Source organism: Entelurus aequoreus, linkage group LG15 (assembly GCF_033978785.1).
Source record: "Entelurus aequoreus isolate RoL-2023_Sb linkage group LG15, RoL_Eaeq_v1.1, whole genome shotgun sequence".
Classification (NCBI taxonomy): domain Eukaryota; kingdom Metazoa; phylum Chordata; class Actinopteri; order Syngnathiformes; family Syngnathidae; genus Entelurus; species Entelurus aequoreus.
This window is the reverse complement of record NC_084745.1, coordinates 17,860,094-17,879,313: the sequence shown is the minus strand read 5'-3', so window position 1 is coordinate 17,879,313 and position 19,220 is coordinate 17,860,094. Positions and strand designations below refer to the sequence as shown.

Sequence of the window (19,220 nt, the reverse complement as noted above, 5' to 3'; positions counted from 1 at the left end):
CAAAGAAAGCCCCCATCTCCCCTCCCCCCCCCCCCCACCCTCCTCTCAACACTGATAAGAAGAGAGACTTGGGGGTTGTGTTCACATTCCTGATGGTTTACGACCCTGTCTAAACAGGCAATCTGAAGACAAAGAGAAACTGGTATACAGAGTATACATGGAAAAGTATGAGCTGATTCAAACATGATTATGAATAAAGAAATAACTCTTAAACATATGCATTATCCACAATCCCCCTTCAGATCTTATCCAAAAGATCTCTCCTACGAGAGCAACACCTCTAAAGCACGCCCTACATTAAAGTAGGTGCTGTTTTGGTTTTCGAGCAAGCTATCGATAAACAATCAAACCATAGTTACATGGGAGAGAGAAGGAGGGAGTCAACGTCAATGTCGTCATTGTCAGGGAAGGAAACTAACAGTCCCTGAAAGTCACCACTATGCTTGACCCCCTTCAGTGACATAGCAAGCCCAGAACCAGGGTGGGGTTGACCTTTGACAGCTCTAACAATGATGCGGGTGCATAGAGACCTAGCACAAGGGGCAATAAAGCATCCGCATGAGGTTATGACGGCCAAGAAAACTCCAATGGAGACCAGGGCCGACTTAATTAGGTCAGACCACCTGCCAAAGGTGTTATGAAGCCAATCTTTAAAGGGGTCAGAGACACCGGAAACTTCAGTAAGTTCTTAGGCTCTGAGGCCTTCTAAGGCGCTCTGGACCGAGCCATCGGGGGCAGCATTGTTAGGAATAAAGGTACAGCATTGGTCACCAAACATTGCACACACACCTTCTTCCTTGGCTAGGATGCGGTCAAGGGCTATGCGGTTCTGGATGGCCATGAGGGAGGTCGGGGCAAGTTGTTCAGCAAGTCCCTCAACGGCGTCACGAGTCAGGTTGGTCAGTCTCAACAGATTATAAAAAACATAGTTAATGCGTTCTACATTTTTAGTAGCAGTCACAGGGAAAATAGCACCAATGATAGGAAGGTTCTCGAAACCTGCACAGGATTCACACCACAATTTGTGTTGTGAGGGGACCCCTCTTGGTTGTCCAATTGCATCAAAGTAAACACCATCAGGGTTTCTCATCAGATCAAAGGAGCCCTTTACACTCCTTCGAGATAAAACATGGCGGCGTCGGCGGGAAGTTAGAGAGGCCGCTGAGACAGGAGTTACAAGGGGAGTTAATTTGGTACCCACTAGGGTGAGTGGGGTCACCAGTCTAACCATAGCACAAAGCCCTACGGATAACGTTGGGATTCTAATGTACAATCTGTGCTCCCCACAATACCAGAATAAGTCAGCTCGTGCCCAAGGGCCTATCCTTGAGCCATCTATCAGTGTGGTGCACCAGGAAGGGTTAATGTCACCCAATTTGTTGGGGGACGAAGAGGGTCCTTTGAATTGAAAACACGTGTAATTCAGCTTTTGGGCCACAAATGGAAGAAGTCGGGTGGAATTGTCAACAGGAGGGTACACACTAGCCAACAAATCGCACCCTGGTGGCGTGGGTTCAGAGAACAAGGAAATAAGACAGTTTGAGCCATTTATGTCAGTCAACTTAAAAGGGGCGGGGTAATTGTGGGGAAAAGGACGTCCAGCGGAACAAGCAACACAGTCACCCAGGTTTTGGCATCCACCTGAGCCACAGGTTTACCTGTACCCGCTCCTAAGGTCAAAGTTACCAGGCCTTCGGTGGTGATGTCATTAGCACGCACAGATGTGAGAGCCTTTGAAACACCACCACGGTGGGGTGGTACTTTAGGTGCTACAGAGGGTGTAGAGGTAGTTAACGCCCTCTCAAGGACATTAATTTTAATAATTCCTTTAGAGTCTGTATCAGTCAGGTCAACCCCCAAAACAACATAAAAGGGACGATGGGCACCACTTACCATAGTATGTTGTCTGCATCCGACACCAATGGTTCAGGGTTGAGTCGTAACAAATATAGAGGTTATTACCACGGTAATAGCTATTGTGTCCCCCGTAATTAATCACACTGCACAGGTCAAAAAATAAGTCTTGCTATCCCCTTTGACCCAGTCTATTTAAAGTCCGCTGTTTGTTCTTAGACACTTGTCAGTCACTGTCGTCAGGAAGGAAGAACTGAGACACAAAGACAGTAGAACACGCCCCAGCACCAGTCCGTCAGGGAACACTACCGGGTGTAACATCCTGCCTTTCGTCTATCAATATCAGAGTAATTTAGGTAACAAAACGGGGATAAACATCAAACTTTTCACTTAATGTAACGACACATGTAGTTATGCTGAAAACAAGCAAGAGAAATTGGATAACTTCGAGTATAAAGGCTGGTCTCAAATAAGGATATACAATATAGAAGTTAAAAAGAGTAATATAGGTAGAAAATCTCTCTCTCAGCGTCGTCTTCTGGGCTGTAGGATTATGTGTGTGTAATTAAAGCCTCGCTCTTCTATGACCTAGAGGGGGAGAGGTTACTAGCACAATCACCCCTTATGTGTGTTACCTCGTTAACACACACACTAAAAATGAGTCGTTTTCTGCTCCCGTTCTTCTTCAGATGCCTCAGGCTCAAAAGGCGCTGCTGGGGGGTCGAGTGGGGCAGATGTAGTGGCGATGTCAGCAATGACATCCGCTGGTAATCTGTCAGGTTCTTCAGCAGGAGTGTAGAGGGAGAGGTGGTACCAGGTGTCCCCTTTTCCAGCTAGTCGAAGGGCGTGAGACGTCCGTTCCACGACCTTGAAGGGACCAGTCCACCTGGGCTCCGTCCACTTGCGTTTGATGACCTAGATCTTGACCCTCTCAGCGGCCGGAAGGGAATCTGGAGTGGCGGGCTGTCATCCTCGTATCTGTACAGAAGAACTGGCACACAAATTCTGCGTTTTTTGTGTAAAATACCATTTTGGTTTTACGCTGAGTCCTCCTTCCATGGCGGCTGCTGGTCCTGGGCTGACCTGTATGCAGCTCATAGGGTGAAAAACTCAAAGGGCGGTAAAACAGTTTTATTCACGGACCTTCGAATGATCATTAACGCTAATTGCAACATGTCAATCCAATTAAATTTGGTCTGTGCACAGATTTTAGCCAATTAGTTTTTAATGTTCTGGTCCATCCTTTCAACCTTACCTTGGGACTCAGGATGGTACCCCAAACCTGTGTTCTAGTCCGAAAGCCTTTTCGACCAAGGCTAAGTGAGTTTTTTTTTTTTTTTAAATGGTTGCCGTTGTCTGACCTAATCTTTTTGGGGAAACCATGTCGGGGTACTAGGTCATTCACAAGTCATTTAATTACTGATGTTGCATCCTCTTTTGAGGCTGTTGTTGCTTCCGGCCAACCACTGTAATTGTCAACACAAGTCAGTACGTACCTTTTCCCTTGTACCGTATTGATCATATCAGTGAAATCAAAGACTATACATGGTTCACCCTCACCTCCTCCATATTCTAAATTTGATCTACTAAAGTACTATCGATGTGTAAAATCGTTATTTTCAAATTAAAATTAGTTATAACTTCTTACCCACGGGAAAAAATGTTAAAACTATGGAATGTGTCAGTGTCGGATGATTTTCGATTTTGTTCCAAGGAGTCTGTATCTACCCTCACTCACCCCCTTCTGTTTCTGAAAAAAGGACTGTGTTAGTAATACTATCACTTTCAGAAACATCTAAGAAAAAGGTCAACTAATAGCCAAGTAGCGGAGGACAAGTCATGTTTGAGGTCAATGATAGTCTCTTTAGCCTCTGTGGTCCACTGGGGGGTGTTGTTAGGGTAGGGGACCCCTTAGCAATATCACAAATAACTCAAACTCCACTAAATATGCTTATATTTTATATTGTCAAAAATACTAGAAAAATACTACCCGTATGGCGGATGCTTTATCAATAGTATTTTGAAATTTTACCACACCTGGTGGCCCCAATAATTGATTAAGTCAAGCTCATGTTGTAGAAAGTCGAATGATGCGGACACGTTTGTTACTGAATACTTTCTATCAGACTTCTGCCATGGCAACTTTGTGTATGTAATGAGCAACTATAATTATTTGATATGCTTAAATGTGTAATGTGTCGTTTTAGCTCAGCTGTTGTGTAGCTGCTAGCTCCTCGTAGCCTACAGGTGTCTAAAGTGCAGCCCATAGTTATGTGTTTAACACAACTATGTGCTAAACCTAAACAATTGAAAATGTGGTATTTGGGTGTCGGTGTAATGTTTGGCAGCTACGCCGTGTCTTATCATTGCACCTAAGTTCTTTGGTTTTGTAGGCGAGACAGAGAGCAAGTGAACAATGTGGGACACAATTGTGTCCATCTTATACCATGCTAGTTGTTTCAAAGATAGGTCAACATGAGCAACCACACCTTGAGTTCCAACATATATAAATATACAAAGGAGTCAAAGGTCTCCTGGTATAAGTGTCTAACTGGTGATCATAACATATGGCGAGTCGGGTGGCAGAACACACGGAAGCATCTCAGCCAGTCAAGGTTTTCACTGTTAGAGCAGTTGGATGTCAGCCATTCCTGTTGTTTCAGGCTGTGGTATGAGCTCATGGAGGAGCCTTGGTAGTGGTGTCGCAGCTTGGTGGTTGAGCCGTCAGGTAACACCAGGAATGTTCCTTCTGTGCGATTTGAATGTCAGGGTACAGTCTGTAAAGGAGGTCCAGCAATCTGAACCGGAAGTGGTTTGGTGACAGGTAACCTTCTTGTGACCCCAGCGAAGCCTTTGACCTTTAAAGAGGAAGCACACAGTTTCTTTGGTACCTCTGCATTCAGAATCGAATGGGTGGCGCCAGTGTCAATCACGAACTGATAACATTGTCGTTGACACTCATGTCCAGCCGGGGGCCAGTCTGTATCTCCTGCTGGGGCTCCTGCGGTGGGCGTCCTTTGCCACGCTTTTGTGTTCGTTTGTTGGCACTACGGAACCTTTCCTGTTTGAAAATGTTCGGACAGTCACGACTCCAGTGACCAGGCTGGTCACAGCCGAAACAGTTTCCACCCCGGACTGGCTTTGAAGCACCGTGTTGTCCACCACTCGAGTCCAACCGTCTGGTCGCACGTCTGTTGAGGATTCTTTCCTCCACCTGTTGGAACTCAGAAGCAAGGTCACCCAGTGCTGAATATCCCTAGCCGATTTTTTACTAATTAGTTCTTTTGACCTTTTATCTTCAGCGATCTGTAAATTAAGGAGTTGCTTCCTTGCTGCTCTGTCATTAGCCTTATCATCCTCATCTTGAGGAAAGAGACTGCGCATAGCAGTAGCTATGTTTGTAACGTATGGTGTTATCGGTGAGGTCGAAGATTCAGCCATTAATCCTGCTTGTTGTTCTGTATTTTTGCCATCTTGTGTGGAAACACAACGATACAAAATGCCTCTAAAGTGTGCTACGGAGAGAGTGTATCCTGCTGTTAGCTTGTCTAATGTGTTGAGCCAAAGACTCCCACCTTCAGACACAGGTGGAAGTTTGTCAACAATGGCTTGCATGTCTGCCACAGCAAAAGGCTTATATTGAAATCTGCCGCTATTATCAGGAAAAAGTGGATATGCGTGTCCCTCCAGCTTTTTTTTTAAGCGTGTGTTGTATGCATGTGGTTCAGGTGGGTGTTGGTCAATGTAGCCTTCCATTGAGCCACTAACAGTTACAGGAGACCACAAAGTCTGGCTCTGTTGTGTGTTGTTCAAGAATGTCTGATGTGCACGTGAGAGACTGTCATCTACTGGGGGAGGGCATTTGTTTATGGCAACAAAATGGTCTGGCGTGTAAAGTGAGGAGTTTTGCGTTGACTCATGCATTATCTGCTGTCTAGTAAGATTAGGCATATTCAGGAGGTTTTCCGCTGGGTGGCTGTTATTTTGGGGCTTAGGCACCAGAGGTGATTTACACTCAGGAGACAGCGTTAGTTTTGGAGGAGGGTTCAATCTTAGAGAGGCTGTGTGAGCAGGGCCGTCACTTGTCACAGGAGTAGGGGGCGGTGGCCTAGTCAAAGTCTGGGCGGGTCGTTTGAATTGTCTTACGCATGCGCGGCAGGCAAAAGACCAATCAATCTATCTGTCATATTTGTCTCATTAATCATCTGTTCTTTTGCTGCATTTCGTTTTTCCACGTAATCCCCGTTTACTTTTATCATACGCCAAACTCCTAAATTCTCGAGCACCAACCCTGCTCTTTTTTCTCTTGACCTGCCTGTTCCATTTTCACCAGCGCACACACACACACACACACACACACACACACACACACACACACATGATCACGCGCATCCAGCACACACACACACACACATGCACGTGTAAGCACTCACGCACACACAAGCAAGTGCCTACGGCCCTACACACACGCACACGTAAGCACTCTCTCTGCGTTTCACTTTACCATAAAACTTCCAGTTACTTTTTTATTTTATTTTTTATTTTACCAGACGTTTGAGTTCACAACTTTTCGAGTATTGTAAACTCCCTCTTAACCCTTTCAAGGAACGTTCTCTTTTCTTTTTTTTTTCTTCTTTTTAAACTCTACCTGCTAATTCCATTGTCGACAACAGTGCATTCAATTGATTATTAAACAGTAATGATTCATCACATTTTCCCCAGCCGTCATCACATTCTTGTCTGTCACACTCCTTGTCCATTGTGTCTATTTTTCCTTAATTTTAGCGCACATTAAAGTGTCGCCGGGACCTCACAACCAGGGAATCTTTATTGTATTTATTACAAATGGCCTCCAGCCGTGGAATTTATCATATGGTACAGAAGGGCCTCCTCCCGTACGATTCTTAATTTTAACGCACACGTTAATGCCGTAGGGAACTCGCAACCAGGGAGTATTTATTGTATTTTACAAATGGCTTCCAACCCATCCTTAGTTTGTGTGCACGTAAAGATGTCACAGGGATCTTACAACCAGGGAGTATTTACTGTACCATATGATGGGCATCCAACCCGTTACTCTTTTAGGCGGCGACCAACTACCCAGGGTGAGCCACACCCAACTATTAGTTCACTCGTCACTGAAACTGCCCGTCACGGTAATCGAGTGTAAGTGAGTAATTGTTGGGGCGGTATAGCTCGGTTGGTAGAGCGGCCGTGCCAGCAACTTGAGGGTTGCAGGTTCGATCCCCGCTTCCGCCATCCTAGTCACTGCCGTTGTGTCCTTGGGCAAGACACTTTACCCACCTGCTCCCAGTGCCACCCACACTGGTTTGAATGTAACTTAGATATTGGGTTTCACTATGTAAAGCGCTTTGAGTCACTTGAGAAAAAGCGCTATATAAATGTAATTCACTTCACTTCACTTCACACAATGACGTGAGTTGACCACTTATTTACAATTTTAATGCAATGGCAGGCTCGGCAAAAATGCAATCAATCTATCAAAATCACCAATCTGTGTCTGGGGTACAAAGCAGTGTTTAACTTACAGACTTCTGGGCAGACTCCTAATGCAGATTTTATCTAAAAAGAAAGGTTCTGCTTACCTTGAATTATGTTTTGGCCATGTGAGTCTGTCCAGAAGATTGCAAGAGAAGGTCCAATTGTCAGCGTGTCATCCCGGACGAGCCCCCAAATTGTTGTGTTTGACCAGATGTTCCTCCAAGTGGGATGTAAAACGCTGGTCAGTCCCAAGTTCCTTAGATGACATATAAGCTGAACTCAAAGGTACCACCAAGCACAGAATAGGTATTTAGTAATTTATTGTCAAATATTTGAGAATAGAGACCAGCCTCGAACAACACATACGAATGCGTAGCCCAAGTTGATCTGGCATTCCAAAGGAAAAAGCAACTCTTTTCACACAAAGAAAGCCCCCATCTCTCCCCCCCCTCCTCTCAACACTGATAAGAAGAGAGACTTGGGGGTTGTGTTCACATTCCTGATGGTTTACGACCCTGTCTAAACAGGCAATCTGAAGACAAAGAGAAACTGGTATACAGAGTATACATGGAAAAATATGAGCTGATTCAAACATGATTATGAATAAAGAAATAACTCTTAAACATATGCATTATCCACAGTACCTTGAAGGTAGAAAAGCGCTATACAAGTATAACCCATTTATCATTTATTTATATATATACATATATTTTAATTTTTAATTTTTATTTTTTAATTTTATTTTTTTAATTTTTATATATTTGTGCGGCTAAGAGACACCAAGAGTAACAAGCGGTAGAAAGTGGATTAGAATATACAGATGAAAAAAAATTATAATTAAAAAAATACCTTTTTTTAATTTATTTGTGACTCCCCACGAGCCGGATCCGGCCTGCAGGCCGTAGTTTGGGGACCCCTGACTTAGACATTCAAAGTCTCCAAGGTCGAAGCGTATTAGAAAGTATCCAGTTACAAACGTGTCTGCATCACTCAATTTACTGTGACATGAGCTTAAAGGCCTACTGAAATAATTGTTTTTATTTAAACGGGGATAGCAGATCCATTCTATGTGTCATACTTGATCATTTCGCGATATTGCCATATTTTTGCTGAAAGGATTTATTATAGATCAACGATGATAAAGTTCGCAACTTTTGGTCTCTGATAAAAAAAAGCCTTGCCCCTACCGGAAGTAGCGTGACGTAGTCAGTTGTTCGCCTCCTCATATTTTCCTATTGTTTTCAATGCAGCTAGAGCGATTCGGACCGAGAAAGCGACGATTACCCCATTCATTTGAGCGATGATGAAAGATTCGTGGATGAGGAACGTTAGAGTGACGGACTAGAATGCAGTGCAAGACATATCTTTTTTCGCTCTGACCGTAACTTAAGTACAAGCTGGCTCATTGGATTCCACACTTTCTCCTTTTGCTATTGTGGATCACGGATTTGTATTTTAAACCACCTCGGATACTATATCCTCTTGAAAATGAGAGTCGAGAACGCGAAATGGACATTCACAGTGAATTTTATCTCCACGACAATACATCGACGAAGCTCTTTAGCTACTGAGCTAACGTGATAGCATCTGGCTCAAATGAAGGTAGAAACAAAATAAATAAATCCCTGACAGGAAGGATAGACAGAAGATCAACAATACTATTAAACCATGTACACGTAACTACACGGTTAATAATTCTCAGCCTGGCAAAGCTTAACAATGCTGTTGCTAACGACGCCATTGAAGCTAACTTAGCAACCGGACCTCACAGAGCTATGATAAAAACATTAGCGCTCCACCTACGCCAGCCAGCCCTCATCTGCTCATCAACACCCGTGCTCACCTGCGATCCAGCGATCGACGGCGCGACGAAGGACTTCACCCGATCATCCGTGCGGTTGGTGGCTAGCGTCGGCTAGCGTCGGCTAGCGTCGGCTAGCGTCGGCTAGCGTCGGCTAGCGTCGGCTAGCGTCGGCTAGCGTCGGCTAGCGTCGGCTAGCGCGTCTGCTATCCAAGTAAGTCCTCCTGGTTGTGTTGCTATAGCCAGCCGCTAATACACCGATCCCACCTACAACTTTCTTCTTTGCAGTCTTCATTGTTCATTAAACAAATTGCAAAATATTCACCAACACAGATGTCCAGAATACTGTGGAATTTTGAGATGAAAACAGAGCTTTTTCTATTGGATTCTGTTTCACTGGCTACGTCACGCGCATACGTCATCATCCAAAGACGTTTTCAACCGGAAGTTTAGCGGGAAATTTAAAATTGCACTTTATAAGTTAACCCGGCCGTATTGGCAATGTTAAGATTTCATCATTGATATATAAACTATCAGACTGCGTGGTCGGTAGTAGTGGGTTTCAGTAGGCCTTCAACTTAAAGGAGATGTTTGCAACATTTACACAGATGCTAGAGGGCGCCAACTTTCCAATGTATTTGACACAGTAAATCCCGCCCACTTATGGCTACTCTTATGTATTGATGTAATTATGTACATATGTAACACATGCACACCCAATTTAGATATCTCGCGTTCGCTGTCATTGAATGCATATTCTATCATAACAACAACACGACTGCAAAATGTTACTTCTCTTGCACTGCTTTTGTGTGTGTGCACGCGCTACCTGCGCTTACGCGTTGACGAGACCGCGTTGACGAGACCGCGTGAGTGACCGCTGTAAACACCAATCATTTTATTTGGGCCAGTAAAATGTTTTATTACATAAACTTTGTAATTTTGAAATATATAGACAATTATAGAAACAAATATTTTTTGTTAAACCACTAATGGTATCGTTGTTGTATTCTTAACTGTGAGGAAGTTGCAAACAGTTCCTTTAATAAATTATTCGGTTGTGTCTAAAATCCAGATACCACTCAGTCTATTTCATCTTAAAGACAGCATAAGGGATGTGAGCCGAGGATGTCGTTGTGGCTTGTGCAGCCCTTTGAGACACTTTGTGATTAAGGACTATATAAATAAACTTTGATCGACTGATTGATTGATAAGTCCATTTTGTAACAGCTGGCATGTTTTTTTTTTACATTTACCCAATATAGCGTTTTTTTTTTAGCAAAACTTAATATCACATTATAATATGACGCACGCCAACAACCAATTGTTGGCGTGACTGAGGAGATGGTGCAGTAGTTAGTGATACTATGTTGGGATTTGAGTCCAGCTTAGTGCGTGTTTATTATATATTTAAAAAAACTTTAAAAAAAAAAAAAAAATTTAATAGTATTTTTGGTTTGAAATGAAAAGTCCTGTTTTTTAACCATTTCTCAGGAATTAAATGCAAATGTTGTTAGGTATGGTCCTGAGATGGGTCAATAATCCAGGAGCTGAACTTCTAAGTGGTTGCATTACTTCCGGGATTCTTAATTTTTTTGACCACGGGGCCCAACTTTTCCACTACAGAAGGGCCCAGGGCCCACTCAATTGCTAACACTGAATTAATAATCTTACTCTTGATTTTATTTGTATTCATTTATTATATGTAACATACTTAGTTTACAACATTTTCAAATTATATGTAAGCATGTGTTAATCACAAATATTATTTATTTAACACATAAACCTTAGGCTTAGGTCAGACTGATTAGGAAAATAAATACTGCTCAAGAAGGGACTCATAAATAATTGAAGAACTTTTTTTTTTTACATACAATTATGTTGTATAAATTACTAATGAATATGTTTATGAAATTAACTGTCAATAAAATTAAAGTGCAAATGAAAATTCACTACTTTAGTCATAATTTTTGCGCTTAAGAAACTTCTGAATAACTTTAACCTCCGGACTTCTGTTTGTTTGATAGTGTCATTACTGCCACAAGTGGTGGAAAAGTGTATTACAACTACTGCTGTGGCCCATACCGACCACAGGTGAGAAACATATTTTTTGGTGGCCCAACAATGGGCCCCGGCCCTATGGTTAGGACAGACTGTATTAGTTTATGATAAGAAAAATGCAGGGTCAAACATTTCTATATGACTTTTTTGGTCGCGAGGAACAAATCCAAATTCAGATTCCCGAAAGAAAAACAGAATTGGCCACATTTTTGTGAATTTCACATGTCCCCGTTATCTCGCATGGGTTCCGCCATGTGTTCTCTGCAGGATCATTCGCCTGGTGGAGGACTTGGGTCTGAAGCTGGTCGTAAGCGGCGAGTCCGTGGTCCTCTCCTCTGGTTCACTTGTTCTGGCGGTGCAGAAAGTGGACGGCAGCAATTTTCCTGAGATGTTTGTCAACATCTACAACACGAAGGATGTTGAGGTAATGCAGATACCAAACACAACCACCAAAACCACTTCCTGTGCGTTCATCCTTTGGTGTTTGCAGCTCAGCGTTCCCAGCAGGTCTGAATCCAGGAGGAGGGACTCCATCATGGGGTCCGTGTACCTGCCGTCCTCCATCGCTGGGGCCTTGACTCCTGCAGAGAAGATGCAGGTCCAGAGGGTCCAGTTCACCTTCTACACCAAACCCATCTTGTTCCAGGTGCTTCATCCAAATGTAGATCTAAAACCTCAGACTAGACCAGGGGTCGGCAACCCAAAACGTTGAAAGAGCCATATTGGACTAAAAATACAAAAAACAAATCTGTCTGGAGCCGCAAAAAATGAAAAGCCGTATATAAGTCTTATAACGAAGGCAACACATGACGTAAGTGTCTATATTAGCTATAATAGCCTACTATCAAAATGAGTGTAGCAGGCTGAAGTAAATCTTCGTTGACAGAAATGTTGACATTTAATATTTATTCTACACATTTTTACAACATTAGAAACCATTAGTAAATCAGAGGCTACTCAGAAGGTGAGATAACTCCTGGAAATTACTGGCTTTTAATGGCCAAAGGTATAGATGTGTGTGTCCAAGTTAAAGGAAACTTTTAATGCATTTATTACAATCTTTGGCAAGCTAGGTAATGTTTGCTGTGGTCTGGAACAACATGGCACACAAACAACTATCTGAAATGCAGCCAATATTACATAAAGATAATGTGTCACGAGCCATGCAAAACTAAATTATATACAAATAGGTAAAGGATATTAAATGAGCGGGACAGCGTGGCGAAGTTGGTAGAGTGGCTGTGCCAGCAATCGGAGTGTTGCTGGTTACTGGGGTTCAATTCCCACCTTCTACCTTCCTAGTCACGTCCGTTGTGTCCTTGGGCAAGACACTTTACCCTTTGCCTCTGATGGCTGCTGGTTAGCGCCTTGCATGGCAGCTCCCGCCATCAGTGTGTGAATGGGTAAATGTGGAAATACTGTCAAAGCGCTTTGAGTACCTTGAAGGTAGAAAAGCGCTATACAAGTATAACCCATTTATCATTATTTATAATATTCCTATAAGGATGCAATATGTACATACAGCTAGCCTAAATAGCATGTTAGCATTGATTAGCTTGCAGTCATACACTGACCAAATATGCCTGATTAGGACTCCACACAAGTCAATAACATCAACAAAGCGTTAATATGTGCATTCATGCACAGCATAAAACGTTTGGTGGTCAAAATGAGCCAAAGAGGTAGTGGAAGATTTTACATGTAAACAAACTGTTGCGTTTGTTTGTATTTTCCCCCCATCTTTATCCATTTTCAATCCCTTTTAAAAAATTCTCCAATGAGCTTACTAGGGCGGCACTGAAGAGCCGCGGGTTGCTGACCCCCGGACTAGGCTAACAGACTTGGTTTGTTACAGGACGACACGTTGAACAACCAGACTGTGGTCAGCCCGGTTCTGGCGTCCAGTGTCGCCAATTTGTCCGTAAGCAACCTGACTGAGAACGTGAGCTTCACCATTCAGAACCTTCATCCTGTCCACGTAAGCGTGCATCAACGTCTTTTATCCCGTCACCGAAACACGACCTTGTCTTTTCCTCTTTTGCTGGTCTCAGGCCAACTATGAGGTTACTTGTGCGTTTTGGGACTTCACCGGGAACGGTACAGTAAACACCCACATGTTGAACATTTAAGGTGGTTGGAAGGGGTTAATATTGATATATATATTTTTAAAATGTAGGCGGTACAGGAGGTTGGAGCTCAGCAGGCTGCTTTGTGGTGAACTCCACTTCCTGGGGGACAACCTGCACATGCAACCATCTCACCTCCTTCGCCGTGCTGCTGGTCAGCCAAACTTATTGAATCATTAAGCCAAAATAATGTCATGGTTAAAATAGCTGGTAGAGTAATTATGAAGATACAGGTTTTTTTCCTGCATACAAATTGAGTGGTTGACCGAATAGGAATTAATAATGCAATAGAAATTGTATTAAATATATAATATAGTTGAATTGAGGAGACGTGAATTTAATTAATTTACTTTAAAGTAAATTCAATTAAAATAAGTTACATGTAATTAATTGACTTTAAAGTAAATTAAATTAAAATAAATTACATTTGATTAATTTAGTTTAAAGTATATTAAATGTAAAGTTTTTTTAAATAAAGTAAATAAAAACATAACTTTAATGTAAAGTGAATTAAAGTTCAATTAAATTAAGTTAAAGTTAAAGTACCACTGATAGTCACACACACACTAGGTGTGGTGAAATTACCCTCTGCATTTGACCCATCCCCTTGTTCCACCCCCTGGGAGGTGAGGAAGTAATGTATTTTAAATTCAAGGACATTAAATTCAAGTAAATTAAGTTAAAGTAAATTCAGTAAATTAACACTACATTGGCCCTAGTGTGTGAATGTTGTCTGTCTATCTGTGTTGGCCCTGCGATAAGGTGGCGACTTGTCCAGGGTGTACCCCGCCTTCCGCCCGAATGCAGCTGAGATAGGCTCCAATGGATGGATGGATGGATAATTTATTTTAAAGTAATACAAATTTAATTGAATGATCTTACCTCAAAGTAAAGAACATTTTAAGTAAAATTAATTAAAGTAAATCAAATAAAAAAAATGATTTTAAAGAAAATGTTATTAATTTACTAAAATTAAATTAAATTAAATTATTTTACTTTAAAGTAAATTAATTTCAAACTGAATTTGAACATACAGTACTGTAAAGTAAAATAAATAAAATTATTATACCTAATAAATTAAAGTAAAGTAAAGTAAATTTAATTAATTTACTCTAAAGTAAATTCAATTAGTAAAGTTAATAAAGTGAAGTAAATGTATTTGAGTTAATGTATTTAAAAAAAAAAGATAATATATTAATATACTTTAAGTAACTTCAAAGTAAATTAAATTAAAATACATTTAATTTAATTAATTTACTTTGAAGTATATTAAATGTAAAGTAATTCAAAATAAAGTAAAAGAAAATAACTTTAATGTAAAGTGAATTAAAGTAAATTAAATTATGTTAAAGTAATGTATTTTAAATTCAATTCAATTTAGTTAAAGTGATGTACCTTAAATTCAAGTAAATTAATTTAGTTAAAGTAATGTACCTTAAATTCAAGTAAATTAATTTATTTTAAAGTAATGTAAATGAAATTGGATTAACTTACCTCAAAGTAAAGTAAAGTTAAATTAAATTGAATCAAATTAATTTACTTGAAAGAAAATGTCATTATTTACTGAAAGTAAAGTAAAATTATAGTAAATTAAATGTACTTATTTTACTTCAAAGTAAATTAATTTTACAGTGAATTTGAATGTACAGTACTGTAAAGTAAAATAAATTACATTTATATACTTAATAAAGTAAAATAATGTAAATGAAATTGGATTAATTTACTCTAAAGTAAACTAAATTAGTAAAGTTTATTAAAATATAGTAAATGTAATTGAATTAATTTACTTAAAAAAAATATATATATATTAATACACTTTAAGTAACTTTAAAGTAAATTAAATTAAAATAAATCGTATTTAATTAATTTACTTTAAAGTAAATTAAATTAAAATAAATAGGATTTCATTAATTTAGTTTAAACTATATTAAATGTGAAGTAATTTAAAATAAAGTAAACAAAACATAACTTTAATGTAAAGTGATTAAAAGTAAATTAGATAAAGTTAAGGTAATGTATTTTAAAATTCAAGCAAATTAAATTCAAGCAAATTAAGTTGAAATAATGTATTTTAAATTCAAGTAAATTAATGTATTTTAAAGTAATGAAAATTAAATTGAATTAACTTAAAGTAAATTTAAAGCAAAGTTAAATTAAATTAAATCAAATAAATTTAATTTAAAGAAAGTTTTATTAATTTACTACAAGTAAAGTAAACTTAAAGTAAATTACATTTATTTTTACTTTAAAGTGCATTCATTTTAAAGTGAATTTGAACATACAGTACTGTAATTAAAAAATAAATTAAATTAATATACTTAATAAAGTAAAGTAAATGAAATTGAATCAATTTACTCTAAATTAAATTAAATTAGTACAGTTAATTAAAGTGAAGTACATTTATTTGAATTAATTTACTTTAAAAAATGTATTATACTATACTACACTATATTATAATTAATATATTTTAAGTAACTTCAAAGTAAATTAAATGTAATTAATTTACTTTTTAAAGTAAATTAAATACAAGTAATTTCAAGGAGATCAAATTGAATTAATCTACTTTAAAGTAAATTGTGTAAAATTTAATTAATTAAATTAAATTGAAATAAATAAATTTACTGTAAAGTAAAGTAACATTTTGTTTGGTTAGGCTTTGTCAAGGTATGGATTTGCATACAAATCCATGGCAATACATCTCCCCCTGTGGTTTGGAGTGTGTAAGTTAAAACAAATCCATTTAAATTAAATAAGGTTATGGCATTTATTAAGGTCTGGATTTTTAGCATAAATATATATTTTATGATATTGTTTTCTTCAATTATCAGTGAATGTTATCATCTTTTTGTCCTGACCCAGGATCTCTCCAGAGAGGGTGTAAGTGACCCCCAGCAGGCACAAATTCTCACCTTCATCACGTATATTGGCTGCGGACTTTCAGCTGTTTTTCTCGCTGCCACCTTGTTGACCTACCTTTCGTTTGAGTGAGACACTTTCATAAACACGTTGTTATTCATTCCCCTTTTATTCCAACGCCGACGTTCCTCTGCAGGAAATTGTTGCGAGACATTCCAGCCAAGATTCTGGTCCAGCTCTGCTTCTCCCTCCTCTTCCTCAACCTGGTCTACCTGCTGGACGGCTGGCTGGCGCTCTACCCGGCCGGCGGCCTTTGCATCAGCACCGCCTTCTTCCTGCACTACTTCCTGCTCACCTCCTTCACCTGGGCGGGGCTGGAGGCGCTGCACATGTACCTGAGCATCGTGCAGGTGTTCACGCCCTACCTCAGCCGATACATGCTCAAGTTCTCGCTCGTAGGCTGGGGTATGTGCTCTACTTAACGTGTTTCCTCTTTGAACAAAAAAGTAACATCCTGATGTGTGCAGGTGCTCCAGTTGTCGTGGTGACGGTGGTGATCTCAGTGGACAAAGACAACTACGGTCTGGTGACGTATGGAAGGTACACAGATGGCACCTCAGATGACTTGTAGGTAACATTTCTTGTACATCCTCTTAAAAATCCGATATAATATTACTTGGAACCATTTAAAATATATCTCACAATAGAATATTGGAAGTGTGTTGCCCAAAATCGAGTCTCGATGCTGGATTTTAGGCCGTTTTGTGTGTACCGTATTTCGGACTATAAGGCGCACTTAAAATCCTTTTTTTCCCTCAAAACTCGACAGTGCGCCTTATAATAATGCATAATGTCTGGAATAATTTTGGTTGTGCTTACCGACCTCGAAGCAGTTTTATTTGGTACATGGTGTAATGATAAGTGTGACCAGTAGATGGCAGTCAAACATAAGAGGTACGTGTAGACTGCACTATGGTGGCAATATGACTCAAGTAAACAACACCAACATTTTATGTGTTGCATTGAAAATATAGCACATTACACACAGCGCTCACAAATCTATCAAAATGTTTTAGTACAACTTTGGTAAGCAATGATGGATTGTGCTGTGCTTCAACATACGAGAGTCATTATGGGGTGTGTATAAGGTAAGACATATTATCTGGTGTTTTGTTTCGCAATATTATGTAAAAGCAACTTTTCTTACCTTCTGGTACCTGCTGATCTGTATTTGGGATCTGCATAAATCCTGAAAAATGACGTGCATCCGCCTTTGTAGTCCGTGCTGACAAGGTAGTTGATAAGCTTCTTCTTTTTCTCTATCTTCTTGTTATATGACATTCATCCTCCGCTGTTGCAATTTTTAATATAAAGTAGTGTAAATTTCATACTTATATCTGTTAGTAAACTCGCCATGAAAACACTAAAACATACCGGTGTAGTGAGTATACATTATTCACCCAAAGAACTTTAGTTATTCGAGAGTTCCGGTCGGACAGTTTTTCACGGGACACATTTCGGGTGTTGTTGTTGTTTACGGATGAGGAGATGCTGCGCCGTTATTGATTGAAGTAAAGTCTGAATGTCATTAAAACAGTTAGCTCCATCTTTTGACACTTCTTCCACTCCCGTCCTTGCACGCTACACCGCTACAACAACGATGACGGGGAGAAAACGCAAAAAATAACAAAGTTTTCCAGTTTGAACGTTAAGTATCTTGTTATTGCAGGCTATTCAATTGAATATAGGTTGAAAAGGATTTGCAAATCATTGTATTCTGTTTTTATTTACAATTTACACAACGTGCCAACTTCACTGGTTTTGGGTTTGGTATCTCAAAAATGAGATGTTGATGTTTGTGTGTCTCCAGCTGTTGGCTGCGCAGCGACACAGCCTTTTACGTGGGCGTGGTGACCTACTTCCTGCTCATCTTCACGTCGTGTCTGCTGGTCTTCGCCGTGGTCATGGTCCAGCTGTCCCGCATCAAGAGACAGAACCCGCACAACCAGTCCCCTCACAGAGGCCTGGTCACCGACCTGCGCAGCGTCGTCGGCCTGGTGGTTCTGCTGGGCCTGGCTTGGGGGTTCGCGCTGTTGGCCTGGGGGCCGCTCCACCTGCCCTTTGTTTACCTCTTCACCATCTTCAACTCCCTGCAAGGTGGCGCCACAAACACACCACTGCGAGTTTGGCGACTTCATCAACAATACTTTGAATCTTTCCGCAGGCTTCTTGGTCTTCGTATTCCATTGCGCCTGCAAGGAGAACGTGCGCCGGCAGTGGAGAACCTACCTGTGCTGTGGCCGCCTGCGATTGGCCAAAAATTCAGGTAATTTCACGCATGGAGTTCAAAAAGTGTACAGAGCAAAAATTGTAAGTGTGGTGTGGCGCAGAATGGAGTCGGACGGCCACGCGGAACAGGAACTTTTCGGCGACGACCTCATCTGCGTTGGCTCCTCGCCAGCTGTCCTCACGAAGCTCGTCTGTCGCCAGCAACATCACCAGCAGCAGTAGGATTGTCTTTTTATCGTATACCACAAAGTCAACATTTTGGATTGGAACGCTTCTTGTCGTCCTCACAGGTTCTGTGTTTGTGGACAGCGGTCTGTCCGATGGTTCCAGCAGCGACGTCATCCTCAATGAGCTTCACAGACAGACGGCGTCGCTTTAAGGCCACGCCCACCTTTCATTACTGTTATTGCTGCTTTGCTAGTAACGATGTTGGGTTCATTTGGATCTCAGTATTTTTACAGGTGACCTTTTCTATTTGAAAACCACGTGGTTTGTTTTACTCGGTTTATAAAGAACTTTTTTTTCTGCAACACAAGTGTACAACGTATCTAAAAAATGTTTTGAATAAATGTTTTTATTTAGTGTCTGTCATGTTTTAGAATTGGTTGATTTTTTTACTGTTCATTTTGTTTTATTTTAAAAGATAACATTATTTTTAATTGCGTTTTTATACTAATCACTTGTATTTTGTTTTAAAATATATGTTTTATTTTGTTTTATTTTTGAAATTG

General features: G+C 40.1%; 1 protein-coding gene across 1 annotated transcript in view; it reads left to right on the top strand.

Moving 5' to 3' along the window:
• Positions 1–19,220, top strand: part of LOC133630552 (uncharacterized) — a 51,457-nt gene extending 32,237 nt beyond the window's left edge. Inside the window, exons 17-28 of the mRNA XM_062022167.1 lie at positions 11,486–11,642; positions 11,709–11,864; positions 13,074–13,196; positions 13,270–13,315; positions 13,395–13,498; positions 16,204–16,328; positions 16,397–16,665; positions 16,728–16,800; positions 18,071–18,357; positions 18,425–18,526; positions 18,591–18,707; positions 18,780–19,220. Of these exons, the coding sequence (XP_061878151.1) occupies positions 11,486–11,642; positions 11,709–11,864; positions 13,074–13,196; positions 13,270–13,315; positions 13,395–13,498; positions 16,204–16,328; positions 16,397–16,665; positions 16,728–16,800; positions 18,071–18,357; positions 18,425–18,526; positions 18,591–18,707; positions 18,780–18,868 (1,648 nt within the window). The 3' untranslated portion in view covers positions 18,869–19,220. The remainder of the gene's footprint in view (positions 1–11,485; positions 11,643–11,708; positions 11,865–13,073; positions 13,197–13,269; positions 13,316–13,394; positions 13,499–16,203; positions 16,329–16,396; positions 16,666–16,727; positions 16,801–18,070; positions 18,358–18,424; positions 18,527–18,590; positions 18,708–18,779) is intronic.